Source organism: Haliotis asinina, chromosome 5 (assembly GCF_037392515.1).
Source record: "Haliotis asinina isolate JCU_RB_2024 chromosome 5, JCU_Hal_asi_v2, whole genome shotgun sequence".
Classification (NCBI taxonomy): Eukaryota; Metazoa; Mollusca; class Gastropoda; order Lepetellida; family Haliotidae; genus Haliotis; species Haliotis asinina.
The window spans coordinates 6,954,190-6,968,412 of NC_090284.1; the positions used below are offsets into that span (position 1 = coordinate 6,954,190).

At 41.7% G+C, this 14,223-nt stretch overlaps 1 protein-coding gene across 2 annotated transcripts; it reads right to left on the reverse strand.

Moving 5' to 3' along the window:
* Positions 1-453: 453 nt before the first annotated feature.
* LOC137283485 (bifunctional arginine demethylase and lysyl-hydroxylase PSR-like) lies at positions 454-10,963 on the reverse strand. Of its 2 annotated transcripts, XR_010956858.1 has the most exons (5): positions 10,091-10,963; positions 5,407-5,542; positions 4,280-4,409; positions 2,285-3,416; positions 454-2,240 (listed from the first exon to the last, which is right to left on the reverse strand). XR_010956858.1 is itself a non-coding variant. In XM_067815011.1 (4 exons), exons 1-4 carry the CDS (start codon positions 10,726-10,728, stop codon positions 3,331-3,333), a joined length of 990 nt encoding a protein of 329 aa, XP_067671112.1. In that variant the 5' UTR covers positions 10,729-10,963; the 3' UTR covers positions 454-3,330. The 2 variants fall into 2 exon arrangements, 1 of the variants encoding a protein (XP_067671112.1); XM_067815011.1 differs by having other exon boundaries at positions 454-3,416.
* Between the last annotated feature and the right edge of the window lie 3,260 nt (positions 10,964-14,223).

Below are 14,223 nucleotides of genomic sequence, written 5' to 3' on the forward strand. Positions count from 1 at the left end.
ATGAGGACAGACGTAACGTCCTGCCAACGTTAATGGGGTGGAGGGAAGATGCACCTTTCATTATTTGTACGTAGAAAAGCAAACAGTTTGTCATATGTTCAGTAACACGTTTCATTGCTTTGGTTTACTGCCCGTCTCTCCTGAATTATCTCCTCCTAATATCCCTCAAAGTTGCTGATGGACTACAATTGCGAGGTGTATATATGATTAGCCAGAAGTGTGGTCACTGGTCATTGTGGGGATAAATTGAAACGATCAGCGTGGTTAGACCATGTGAAAGAAGTATTCCATCACACGCTGTATCAATACATTCCCAAGTTTTGTCGGTTATGACAAGAAATATGGTGTACGGGAACAGTCAATCATACCATTTAAGATGTATTTCTTCCTCTCTTGTAAACGTTGGGCTCATTCAGTCGAGGAGGGTCTTTTCAAAGTAATAGTTTACAGACACAGATTGTACAGTTTATTCATTTCAAAGAGTAAAGGCGTGTTTAGTTCCGCAGAAGTTCGAGTCATAATATACAGTCCAGTATCACAGAGTCCGTCACTGCGCACTCGGATCCACTCGGCATATTCCGCTACCACTATAATTCTTTGGACAGCTGTAGCGTAGTGGTATCACATTTTGAAATTAAATTCACGTTGCAGAATGTGAAATCAATGTTCGTACGAGTTTAAGCAAAAGCTTAACGAAATACACTTCGTTTTAAAAACGAATATCGACAGGAACACCTTCACCATGTACATCAAGTTAGCGATGGTCACATGTATAGAGAAACGATGAGACAGAGAAACATTATCTCTGAAAAATGAATGTCGTATGTACACAAACATATATATGATCAGGAAGAAAACAAGTACATATAACTAACCTTCCATAGACATATAATACCTGAACACGAAAACAAAGTGAGCTTTGATCAAACAACTGAAGCGTAACTCTCAGCTCAATAATGAGCAATAATAAAATCAGTTTTCAATGAGCAGAAAACACGTGCAGAATATTTACAACAGATCACAGTTTGCAATATACACCTGAAACTATATATTAAAATATTAATATATTATCATCTGGTAGCAATGACATGGAACATAATTGGAATCATCGCTGTGAAATTATCGCTAGAAACAGCAGCCCGGGTCGGGACGTATGTTAAAAGTTCCAACCCTGTAACTGACTGACAGATCAATGAACTGCTGAACTGAAACCTTGGCGCATGAGCCACCTTGTGAACACAATGACTGTGGCCGTTAGATTATACGACGCTTTATTACAACACAGGAGACTATTGTTTTGCCTGTTATTTGACACGTAAACTTGCAAAAGCGTTCCATAACCAATTCAAAATAAAATATGTACATTGGAAAGGTAGATGCGAAGGAATTCAAGCAATAGATGACATACGGGTATATGACAGATGTTCAAGGTCGGTGACAATGGTATCTACATTTTAAGAAAATTCAATGTAGTTTTTAGAAAATACACTCGTAAATTGAGCGTTATGTACAGTATTTACTAATTGCTATCTCTTATCCAATGTACATGGTCCTGATCTGCTATACTATCTAACGTTTCTCACGGATCACATTTGATTCTAGTCCTATATTTCTATATTTCAGGCATGTAATTTGAAATCAGACTTATTCAGTTTGAAACCATGGAAGCAATCAACGCAGCTACGTTAAAACATCGGTGCCGACCCGAAGGAATTAACCCTTTTCCCTGTTAACCTTCGATCCCAGTGAGACTCAATGAATTACAGATAGGAAACACCCACCTCACAGAACACGCTTGCCGCCCCTACAGAACACGCTTCTCGCCCATACAGTCCCTGCAGAACACACTTCTCATTCATACAGCCCCTACAGAACACTCTTCCCGTCCATACAGTTCCTACAGAACACTTCCCGTCCAAACAGTTCCTACAGAAAACGCTTGCCGCTCCTACAGAACGCGCATCCCGTACCCCTACAGAACACGTTTCCCGTCCCGTTAGAACACACATCCTATCCCTACAAAACGCGCATCCCGTACCCCTACAGAACACGTTTCCCGTCCCATTAGAACACACATCATATCCCTACAGAACACGTTTCTCGTCCCATTAGAACACACATCCTACACATACAGAGCACGTTTCCCGTCCCATTAGAACACACATCCTATCCCTACAGAACGCGCATCCCGTACCCCTGCAGAACACGTTTCCCGTCCCATTAGAACACACATCATATCCCTACAGAACACGTTTCTCGTCCCATTAGAACACACATCCTACACCTACAGAACACGTTTCTCGTCCCATTAGAACACACATCCTACACCTACAGAACACGTTGCCGTCCCATTAGAACACACATTCTATCCCTACAGAACAAGTTTCCCGTCCCATTAGAACGCATATCCTATCCCTACAGAACACGTTTCCCATCCCGTTAGAACACACATCATACCCCTACAGAACACGTTTCCCGTCCCATTAGAACACACATCCTACACCTACAGAATACGTTTCCCGTCCCATTAGAACACACATCCTATTCCTACAGAACAAGTTTCCCGTCCCGTTAGAACACACATCCTACCCCTACAGAACACGTTTCCCGTCCCATTAGAACACACATCCTACACCTACAGAATACGTTTCCCGTCCCATTAGAACACACATCCTACACCTACAGAATACGTTTCCCGTCCCATTAGAACACACATCCTATTCCTACAGAACACGTTTCCCGTCCCATTAGAACACACATCCTACCCCTACAGAACACGTTTCTCGTCCCATTAGAACACACATCCTACACCTACAGAATACGTTTCCCGTCCCATTAGAACACACATCCTACACCTACAGAATACGTTTCCCGTCCCATTAGAACACACACCCTACCCCTACAGAACACGTTTCCCGTCCCGTTAGAACACATATTCTACCCCTACAGAACACGTTTCCCGTCCCATTAGAACACACATCCTACACCTACAGAATACGTTTCCCGTCCCATTAGAACACACATCCTATCCCTACAGAACACGTTTCCCGTCCCGTTAGAACACACATCCTACCCCTACAGAACACGTTTCCCGTCTCGTTAGAACACATATCCTATCCCTACAGAACACGTTTCCCGTCCCATTAGAACACACATCCTACCCCTACAGAACACGTTTACCGTCGCTACAGCCACTACAGAATACGAGTCTACCCCCTCCCGTTCCTACAGGACACGATTTCCGTTCGCTCGCCGTCTAAATCACGCTTCCTATCATCCCGCCCCCAGACAACACAACCCCTATCCCAGTGTGCACTGCGAGTGTTGGCACTAGTCGTACTCAGAGCCGATAGTGATGCTGAGCTCGCCGGGATGGATGAAGGTGGAGTGGTACCACTCGTTGGTGTCGACCACGACTGAAACACACAAATAAGAAGACGTACATCTAAGACAACAGAGCAGAAAATGAATTTGGTCGTGATGTATTAGGTGAGGAGGGGGTTTGTTCATGCAAGTTCAGATAACACGGTTGTGCCCATTCTATTTTATAGGCAACAGAACCTTTACATTCAGATCCCATTTTCTGGAACGCTCTGCACGTCTTACCTTTAGTTGGAAACATTCATTGCAAGACGCTACAAATTTTGTTCCATGAAAAAATGTATTTGTTACTATCGTTCTAACCTCTGCAATGCCAAAACTGGAACAGGGTACTGCCATCGAAACAAAAATATTGAATCCAGTACATATGTCTATCAATATACGATTCCAGACATCACAGAGATGACGTAGGGCATCTGCCCCATGGAACAAGGCAACGCTGGTAGGGTTTCGCTCACCGAAAAGGGACGAGCCACGTGCTTGCGTCGTTTAGATTATCAGTAATACATAACAGGTCCTAATTATAGGTTCCATACTCCGTCTTACATAAAGACCACATTTCAGGTAACAACCATTACACTTTCATCTTAGTTGTAAACATTATCGTCTTAGGTGTTCCTTCAACAATTCCTTCAACAATTGGGCGGTGGGGTAGCCTAGTGATTAAAGCGTTCGCTCGTCACGCCGAAGACCCGGGTTCGATTCCCCACAAGGGTACAATGTGTGAGGCCCATTTTCTGGTGTCCCCCGCCGTGATATTGCTGGAATATTGCTAAAAGCGGCGTAAAACCAAATTCACTCACTCACTCACTCACTCACTCCTTCAACAATTAGTTGTAATTAACATTATACACAGGTATATTTCAGGAGCTGTATGTTAGTGCACAGAAGCACATACTTATGTCCCCCTTGTTCACCGTGACGTTCATGGAATGACAGACAGACTCGCACTCGGGGCTGGGGATCAGCTGCCATGTCTTGGCCCCGGATATCTGTGCCTGCCACGATGGCCGCATCACGCTGTCCAGCTGTGAAGAGAGTAGTTCGTATATTACTTCTCATCACATCATTACATATCTATCACAATATGAGCGATTCAGATACACTCAAACATGTTCGATACATCGAACTTCCATGTGTCGAACTTACGGCTGTGTCGAACTGAAACACTGGCCCATATACAGAGGAAGTCCTCTAAACCGGCATTCATTGGGTCCGGCAACATGCCGGTATAGAGGACGTGTTGGTTTAAGGTTCGCTTTACAACCTGAGAATGATATTCCGTGTGCTGTAGCATATGAGGTTTCTGCACAAACCGAATAGCTTTCTCTTTCAAAACCTGGCCAGAACATGTTCTTTCTGCGGACAGTAAGAAACCAATCATGTGTCAATCTCGTGATTTTCTCAAATTTACTGTTTTCATTCACACGTTTCGGTTTTGAATTTGTGTTTTGTTCAAATTTAGTTTCATCACTTGACGCCTTTAAAAAATGTCCGAAACTGTTTGCCTGTCAATTTTGTGCTTTAGTGCAGTATCTTTCTAAGCAGACCGAGGAAATGCATGAAAATCTCAACAGCTGAAATTTCTGCATGTTCAAGAGTTAATTCCAATCTAGCCCAAAGGGTCTAGCCATCTCGACATGGCGGTCGACTGACAAATTGAGACACGACAATTAATTTATCATACAAGTGACAAGTGATATTTAATCATCTTCGGTTATATCGAACCTCTAATAACTCGAAGTACGCAGTTCCCTTCAACTTCGACACAACAGCATTTGACTGCACTTTGGCATCACATTCTCCTATATGACATATCTCCATTTTCGATTCAGTAAACCTTTTGATTATCAACTAAGATATAGGAACTGTATTTGTCATTTGAAGGCCAACTACAGGCACTGACACTGTTTGAGTCTAACTATACGACCCAATGCTTTTTCTTTAAATGATGCGTTTGATGCTCTATGTATATTTCCCAGATGGTATATTATAGGATTCTCTTTTCCAATGCTGTTCTCTCACGTGAATGAAAGCGCCGACTCCCGGGCCTCCCATGAAGATCCAGTCCAGGGTACTTGACTCAGAGTCGTTGGGCAGGAAGTATGGACGCTGGTAGTGACTGCGCAGCTTGGCTGCAACCTCCCGGTGACAGTTACTCCTGTAACACATAACTCATTATTTACGGTAGGACCACACAGGAAACCTTCGATCGAAAATATTGTCTATTTCAGCATTAAGTACTTTTTCTGTATGAGTATTATAAGCGTTTCTTTTTCAACATCTTATATATCCGTACTCTTTTAAAATGTGCGGAGGCAGTGGGGTAGCCTCGTGGTTAAAGCGTTCGCTCGTCACGCCGAAGACCCAGGATCCATTTGCCAGGTAGGTACCATGTATGTCGCCCATTTCTGGAGTACACCGCCATGGGGTCAGTGTGGGCGACGGGACCGCGCGCACCTGTGACCGGGTGTAAAAACCTTGACGTCAACTTTGTGTGTAGACTCTTTCCAAGTTGTCACAACCCCTAGTGGACAGTACACAACCCCGTGCAAGTAAAAGAACCCACAAATCCGTGGGTTTATGATCGGATGGTGGACACATGAACACATGCAAACACCTAGTTGCGGTTACAGCAACTGCAGTTAAATTGGACAAAGCACTGTGACCATCTGTCCTAGTCCATCCAGCTGTGAATGGGTACTTCTTAAGGATGGGAAAGCCACATTAACTCGGTGCGCCTAGTGACTGCATCCGGAAGTTGAAATTGATAATTGTGTCGTATATATAAATATACATAAATAAACATAAATAACAGAAATTGCTGGAGAATTGCTAAAAGCTGTGTAAATCCATACTCACTCATTAAAATGAGCGGCTCTCTTTCAAAATTGAACTTTCAATTGTATCATTTCCACTTTCAGTCTTTCACTTATCTGTAGTTATTCTATTCCATCATCACCGTTACTGCTTCTGTGTTTGCAGTGCCCCAACTTCGTGAAGCTGGTACTCTGACTACCATACTTCCTCGGGGATGTTAACCCAAATGTCACTCCTTCGGATATCCGTTTCATTCCCCACATTAAATTTCTTAAAACTTTAATCGCAACGGGTAAATCGGGCATATTGGGATCGATTATGAATGGCCCGGTCTGTTAACAACAGCATGACATGCCGTCGAAATTCTCCTTCCTTTCTCCTCAAAGTCTGTGATATGCAAACGTTAGAAACGTTAATACGTTAGTTATCACTCTTGCAATAGTGGGCTCGTCATTCACGTCCGCTGAGACCACCGTAGCCTCACCTTCAGAGGTATGTGAGCTTTACCATTTTACCATTTTAATCTTAACCCCACTTTCAGATCAGTACTCAGTCTTTCACTCCTAGAGTTGTTCCTGAACATCAAATGCAACTGCGAACAAGTAGAAAACGACATTTAATTCACTGATAGACTGAATGCCCAAGTTAAGATGATGGTATTTTATATGCCGTCAGTGCAGCCATAATGATGTTTCTCTGACAGGCGGTTGAAACACGTCAACTTCATCCGATCCCGTTAATGAATGTCACACCTGCACGTGTTGTGGGGAGAAACACATGGTGTGCACATATGGTAGGGCTAATGGAGTTGGACACTTAGCACTAGATTTGTTGATCATAAACAAAACATTTAAATGATATCTAATAATAAAACCTTAACCATAGAAAGTTATGGTAGCAAAACCACATATTTTCCACGTTAGATTGATTAAATTGCAGTCAGCTGTTGATAACATAAACTGCATTTTGTCACAACCGCACTGTCGGCGCTAGTTCCAAAGACGTGTTAATTGGGATGAAATGGCAACATGCAACAGGTCTATCGTCTAAGGATTCCGTGTTCCAGTTGATTCCGATCGAGCAACTACTCCATGGCTAAAGAGATGCCTATAGGCCCTGTTTCACAAAGCGGTCTGGGCGCTACGACTGTCTTGACTCTATGTTGAAGTATAGGAGCTACGACAGTCTACAATTATAGATTTGTGGACGCGATCCGAATTACAACTACTGACGTTAACGCTGTCCCCAGACAGTATTCGTCCAAGAATTTTGAGGACACTGTCGTCAGGCTTTTGCCACACTTCTGGGGTTAATTTTCGCAAAAGCGGCACACACAAGCTCTTTAACGTCTGAAATACGTTCATGGAATTCAGTGAACTTATACATGGGATTTCTTGGGACTTTCTTGGGTGTGCATCTCATATTTTGTTTCGTATTTTATTGTTTTGCTTTTACAATAAAACAATATGACTCTATCTCTCTGATGTAATAGGGGACGGGGTGTAGTAGGTGGGAGGTGCACGTTTTCCATTTCTCAAAAACTACTTTATAGAATTCATTTAAATTACACATGTGCTTTATAGGGACGCTAAAGAAGAGCATCTCACATTCTGATTTTGTATTTTATTTATTTTTCCAATTTTAATGCCGTTTTATTCATCCTGTTCGTCCCATACAACAGGGGGTATACTTTATCCACTTCTCTTGAAAAAGCTTTGCACAAAACTCACATTAAGTCTATCCACTTGTCCACAAAAAACTGCTCGACAGAATTAGAATTGTTTTATACTTATCCATGTGTTTCAATGAGACTCGCAAGGTGTGCACCTCATAGTTGCATAGATGTTTATTGAACTAGTTTCGTAGAAATTAATCACCAGAGCACACCCAGTGCAGGGAACATCCGTGTTGCAGCGGGGGCATCTGTGTCCCTGGACACAATTTTGTCTGAACATTTTCAGCGCCACTCGTGGTAATCAGATCAATGATCCAGATAACTTTCAGATTCACATTTATGTCCGACTGAAGTACTTATGGATTCGATCACATCGATATACTCAGAACATGCTTATTTCATTTGAGTGTTATGTTTAACAAAGGTATAATCAGACGTACGAAGCTGTATTGACCGCCACTGTTAGGGGTTAATTGGGAGTTCCAGAATGGAAAGGTGACATTGAATGAAACAAAGCTCGCCTTTTTTTCTCTATCCGATATACTGTCAGCCATGTGACACAAGGCTGCAGTCACCATATAACCATTTACGTAGGTGGTGATATAAATTTACTATGAAGGCAGGTTGGTCTGTATGTTGTTTAACGTCACACTATGCAGTATTCAACTACGATGACGGCGGTCTGTATTCGAGTCTGGACAAGACAATCCAGTGATGGTCATCATGCGCATCGATCCACACAGTGTGGATACGATAGCAACCAATACACCCAGGTCAATTCAGTGGCCTCTTTAAGTCAAACCAAGGACACCAAGGTAACAATGATTTATGTAAATGAGATACCATCGTGCTCCGGTCGCACATATCGTTTTTAAGTTTGTAATTAATAGTGAGTCTGGTTTAGACTTGACAGGTCCAATATCTCTCTGTAGCTGACTTATCATTGTATGCGGCGGTAAACAACATTCAGTCTATCAGCCATCTGTCTCTGTTACAAGTCAAGGATATTAATAGGTGAAGGTTTATAGCCTCTTCGGGGGCTGCGTCGAGATATCCCCTATCTGAACTTTCGAGACCCTCCAAAATGTCCTCTGCAATGCGGGTGTAGTTCAGATTTGGCTTGAATCACGAAACAACCACTCCTTCTATGACTGTACATTATTCGGAGCATTACAATATAATCTGTCGTTAACGAATTTTTTGCTGCTTTTGGCAATACTCCCACAATACCACCTAAAAATGGGCTTCATACATTGCGCCCATTAGGGGAACTGAACCCGGGTTTTCAGTGGGACGAAATCTTCAATCACTAAGGCTACCCTAATTTGCCCGGATATCAAATATATATTATGAAAGCGTGATACGGCGAGGATAATGGATTAGAGAGACTGGTTGAGATTGAGTATTGTTTAATGCCGCACTCTGACATTAAAACTGGGCATAATCAGTGAAACCAGTGGTTAATATTATGGCACACGACCCACAAGAGTACAATGAAACATACCCAGTCAGGTTACATAACCTGCCCACACGAGTCGTATTTCAGACAATTCAAGTTGGGACACTAGTACTGTACATAACACGAATATCAAATTACCTAACCGCACGGTACTCAGCACCATACATTCTGACAACCCTACCCGTCCTGCAATGCGATCTTAGCTCCTGTCATCGTAACCTCCCGGCCACATGCATACTTAGCTAGATCAGCTAACTCCTTTTATAACGAGTTTAGAGAAACCAGAAATTTTAGGTCGTTAAGTCGCAGTTCGTGTTACTTGTTCCGACTAAAATACACATCAAGTGGTCGAGACCACACAAGCTGTTCGTTATATCAGTCGTTTCGTCATAAGCGTGTTTTTTACAACCATGGTTTATCTATTATGTATTCGATGGTCCAAAGAACGACCAGAGCATAAGTAGTCTTTACCTAGAGGTTCAGCAGAATGGAGTCTCCCTACGTTACGTAATCTTGCTGTTTCCTTGCTCTAATGCAAGGACGGTGGGGGTAGCCTAGTAGTTAAAGCGTTCGTCGTCACGCCCACGAACAGGGTTCGATTCCCCACATGGATGAGTGAAACCCATATTAGTGGAATTTTGCTAAAAGTGACATAAAGCTTAACCTACTCACTGCTATAAATGCAATAAGGAACCAGTATAAGAGCCCTGAATCTCGCCTGCTCATTGTAAGAACTAACACAGAATGTTACTTACCATCCGAAATACCAAGGTGCTTCCCCTTCTTGTAATGCTGCACGCTCGTCTGACATATTAAACGCTTCTGCCAGGGTTTCAAATTCTGTCTTGTAAGGAAAAAACTGACATTCCTCTTCTACAGATAGTAGCGCCCCCTTTGTCCCCGTGTACAGTTCCTTGAAGAAGTGGAAACTAAATGTGTCCATCGCTGTCCAGTTACTTGTCCCTTCTTTAATGAGAACAGGCACTTTGGAGTAGGCATACTTTTCCACGAACCTCTCCGTAGATATAGCTCTCTCGACGGGCACGGATGTCAGGCCTTTGCAGATGTTGCAGTCAGCTAAAGGTCGCGCCATCTCAGAAAATAAAGGGTTGTTCGATATAAGACATTTGGAGTCGTACACATACCCCTCAAGGACATCCTTGACGCCGAATTTCGTGGCGATAACGACTGCCGTCAGCACTAACAGCATTTGACTCTGGAAGACCGAGTTGGACATTAACCCTTTCCATGTCCAAGGTTTGTTTTGTTTAAACGCTTGACTTATTTCATCGTTTGTCAGACCCTTGCTCAAACCCTCCTTCCTGAGTTGGAGAAACTTCTCTATTAGTTCGTCCTCTTTCAAACTGGCCTTCTTACCGTTTGTTTCAGTCATGTCCGCAGCACACCTGTGTATACCTGCAATCAAGCTGTTTTGATGTCGCCGCCAGGTGAAGGACGTTTGTACTTCCTTGTAAGTGACACACTTCGTTTAGCAGCTATGCTTCAGTGAATTCCTTGTACCTGGAAGATAAGCAGTGGACAGTGTTACTCTATTATCGTCATGTGTGTGTATGTAGTCGAGCTAACGTTGCAAATGCCAGTCCACAACAAATACGTTCAATACCTATCACCCGAAAGTCCCTGCGTATGGTGACATGGGTTTACGAATGGGCCAATAAAACGAGGGAAAGCTTGCGAGTGACACACCCGCTTAGCGGCATGACAATCCCGGCTACAACACAGGCCGAACGTCCGCGTCTGTCAGGGATATGGGGGAAGTGAAGCTCCGTATTGATAGAGCGATGCGTTTACCGGGTGGAATAGAAATAGCCTGCGTGCGTGTGTGCCTGCGCGTGCATAGTCAGATTAACAGCACTTTCATTGAACAGGTTTGTTTATACAAAATGGATATGTCAAACGGATGACTTGAATAACGACCGAGTATTGATATGTGTAGGAGGAGACATCTGTCGATTGCAAGAAAATCTAAGCATTGAACAGATAACCCTATATTTAAAGCAATAGCATTTTGATGCCAATTAAATGATTCAATATATATCGATCATTGATCTAGTGTACTTGCTTCTTACATTTACTGAGTCTATAAAACAGGACAGTCGTGATGATAGGAACTTCCTCCTGTTGGACGTCCCGTTAATTCATACTTTCATGTCTGATATATCGGCAGTCATCTCTTTCATAGAACGGAAGCAGTGTTTTCACGCGGCATTACTTTTGCAACGGCTAGTGGATTCTCATATCGAGCGTAAAAATGATCAGGGTTATATTATTTGAATATAGGCAAATACCGACAAATATGGATATATAAAAATATATTGATCATGAGTACTGGAGAACACAGAACTAGACTCGACTTGCACCATGATATTACACTACCGAGTACCACTGTTTGATCTGTAGTGGTTTTACATGGAACAATTAAGATCCGGGTATTCAATGATGATGTATGTGCATGTGATTCCAACAGAAAACAAATGTGTACATTTTGTACATTAAATGTAATTGAAGATGAGTTGGTATGTCCTGCTACACCGATTAAGGACAAAATATCTACCGCAATATTACCATACACATCCTAATACGAGTAAATTTATTTTTTAATGAACACCGATGATACAAATAATATTCACAAACGTATAACATGTTATATTTAGGATTACACTTTCTTAGTAATGTACAGATTCTTGTATTTTTATGTGGGTTCGAATCCCGGAAGGGATCTTTACTGAGAAAGTGTAATCTCAAGTATAACACATGTTAGAGTTGACCATTTTCTAAATGACATTGTGTAACTTGGTATGTATATCCACAGTGCTTTTGTAGATAGAAAATCACGTTTGCAGCCATTGTGATTGTATACCATTATTAAATATTATTATCTGGCTTTATATATTTGAAAATCTGGCAGTCAGTGTTGAAAACAACCTGTCCCGTGCGGACAATAGTTGTTAATATTTGTTTCAGTGGATAACATATTTTTTCAACAGTGAGTGGATTTGGTATACTAGTATCAAGCTGATGCGGGAATAAACCCATCGCTGCGCAAATGTTTGACGTGTATTTCTACGTTTAAACCAACGATCACTCAATGTTATTGACAAATGAGAAACACATAGACGTCATTATATTATTTATGTTCATCTATACATTACCAGAAATCACCCATCACAATCCACCGTCTGTTTATTCAGGATATGAAATTACATGAGGTGTTGTGCACAGTTTGATTTGAAAGTGTCAGGTCCTGGAGTGGCATCTCCGCCCCGACATCTGTGACAACGTCCCAACACCTCGTCGACGATACATGGACTGTCAACGTCTACACCTACACCCACTTGCAGCTGTGGCAACTACCGTACACACAGTAGCAGGGTGCTTAATGGAGCGATAGTTATCTGTGGCTGGTGACAAACCCTGTGTGTACGTGACATTAGGCATAGTAGTTAGACTGTTGAAAGATATATATATTACGTAATGAATAAAAAATGCATTGTTTGTTGTTTAACGTTGCAATCACAGATATCCCAGCTATATACGGTATACGAACAATCGAGTCTGGACCTGACAACCGAGTGATCAATAGCATGAACATCAGTGTACGAAATTCTGATACAATGATATGTATCAGCCAAATCAGCGAGCCTATCGCCCGTGGATTGCTGAAGACCAACTGTACAAAGGATCAGGTATAGTCTCGCTGATTTCAATAATCCAAGGAGCGATCCAACATTTCAGAAAACGTCAGGAAAGTGTTATTCTGTAGTATGCATACAAAAGACAGTGGATCATAAGTGGACCTATGGTTCTGCAATCATGAAAGCGAGAGTTACATATAATAGAAAGGTGATGTGGGATGTCTGCGGAGAGCGGAGAGTTTACAATATGTACAAACACAACTGTAGTAACTTACAGTCAGTTCATGATGCGGACGATTTTATCAATCACACAGGACAAAACACCGACCATCACGTATTGCATGATACAGAAAACAGGAACAGTTTGGTGTAAAGGCAGGTGTAGTTCTCGTGTCAAACACTGAAAACAACACGACATCTTGGACCCGGCACCCTTGCACACTGGGAAGTATAGTCTGTTTCAGTGAAATCTACACCCATGATTATTCCACTTTACACCAAAAAGTAAATCGAATAAAGCAAAATCAAGATTTAGAAAACATGGGATGCGTACGTTTCTTGAAGACAGAGGCTTATACCAAATTGGGAATCTTTAGCAAATATTTGTAAATTCCATATATTATTGACCGCACGTGATGTGAGTATTCTGATCAAAAATGTGCCAAATTTATCAAGGAAGATCTGAAATGTAAAATGCACTAGTTGAATAGTAATGCACGTATACCTGTCAGCTGACGTGTATATGAATTGGTATATACCTCGGTACATAGGCCGATGACCTATAAACCGTAATAAAATCTCTTCTCTAATTCTCATATTTTTACGTTGGCAATTAAACATTAAAATCTCAGAATTTTATCCAACTTAGGATAAAAGTTGTTTAACAAACGATCATAGATTTAAATCGCTTTATTTATTTGTATTACAAGGGGGTATACATTCTAAATGAATGGTCTAAGTTAACGCTCATCACGTGCCGCACGTGCCTTTGTTTCACTGTTCCATGCCAACAACAGCGCTTACCCCCTTGTAATACAAACCTAATATAACAGTTTGAACACGTGATCGTTTGTTAAACAACTTTTATTCAAGTTGATTAAAATTCTGAGACTTAAACTTTCAGCTGACAAGGTAACATTAGGAGGATTCGCAATGTTAATTTTACTTCATTTGGTTTACTTTTTTGCTTAAAGTGAAAGTCATCGGTGCTTTTTCACGGTAAAGAGACTATA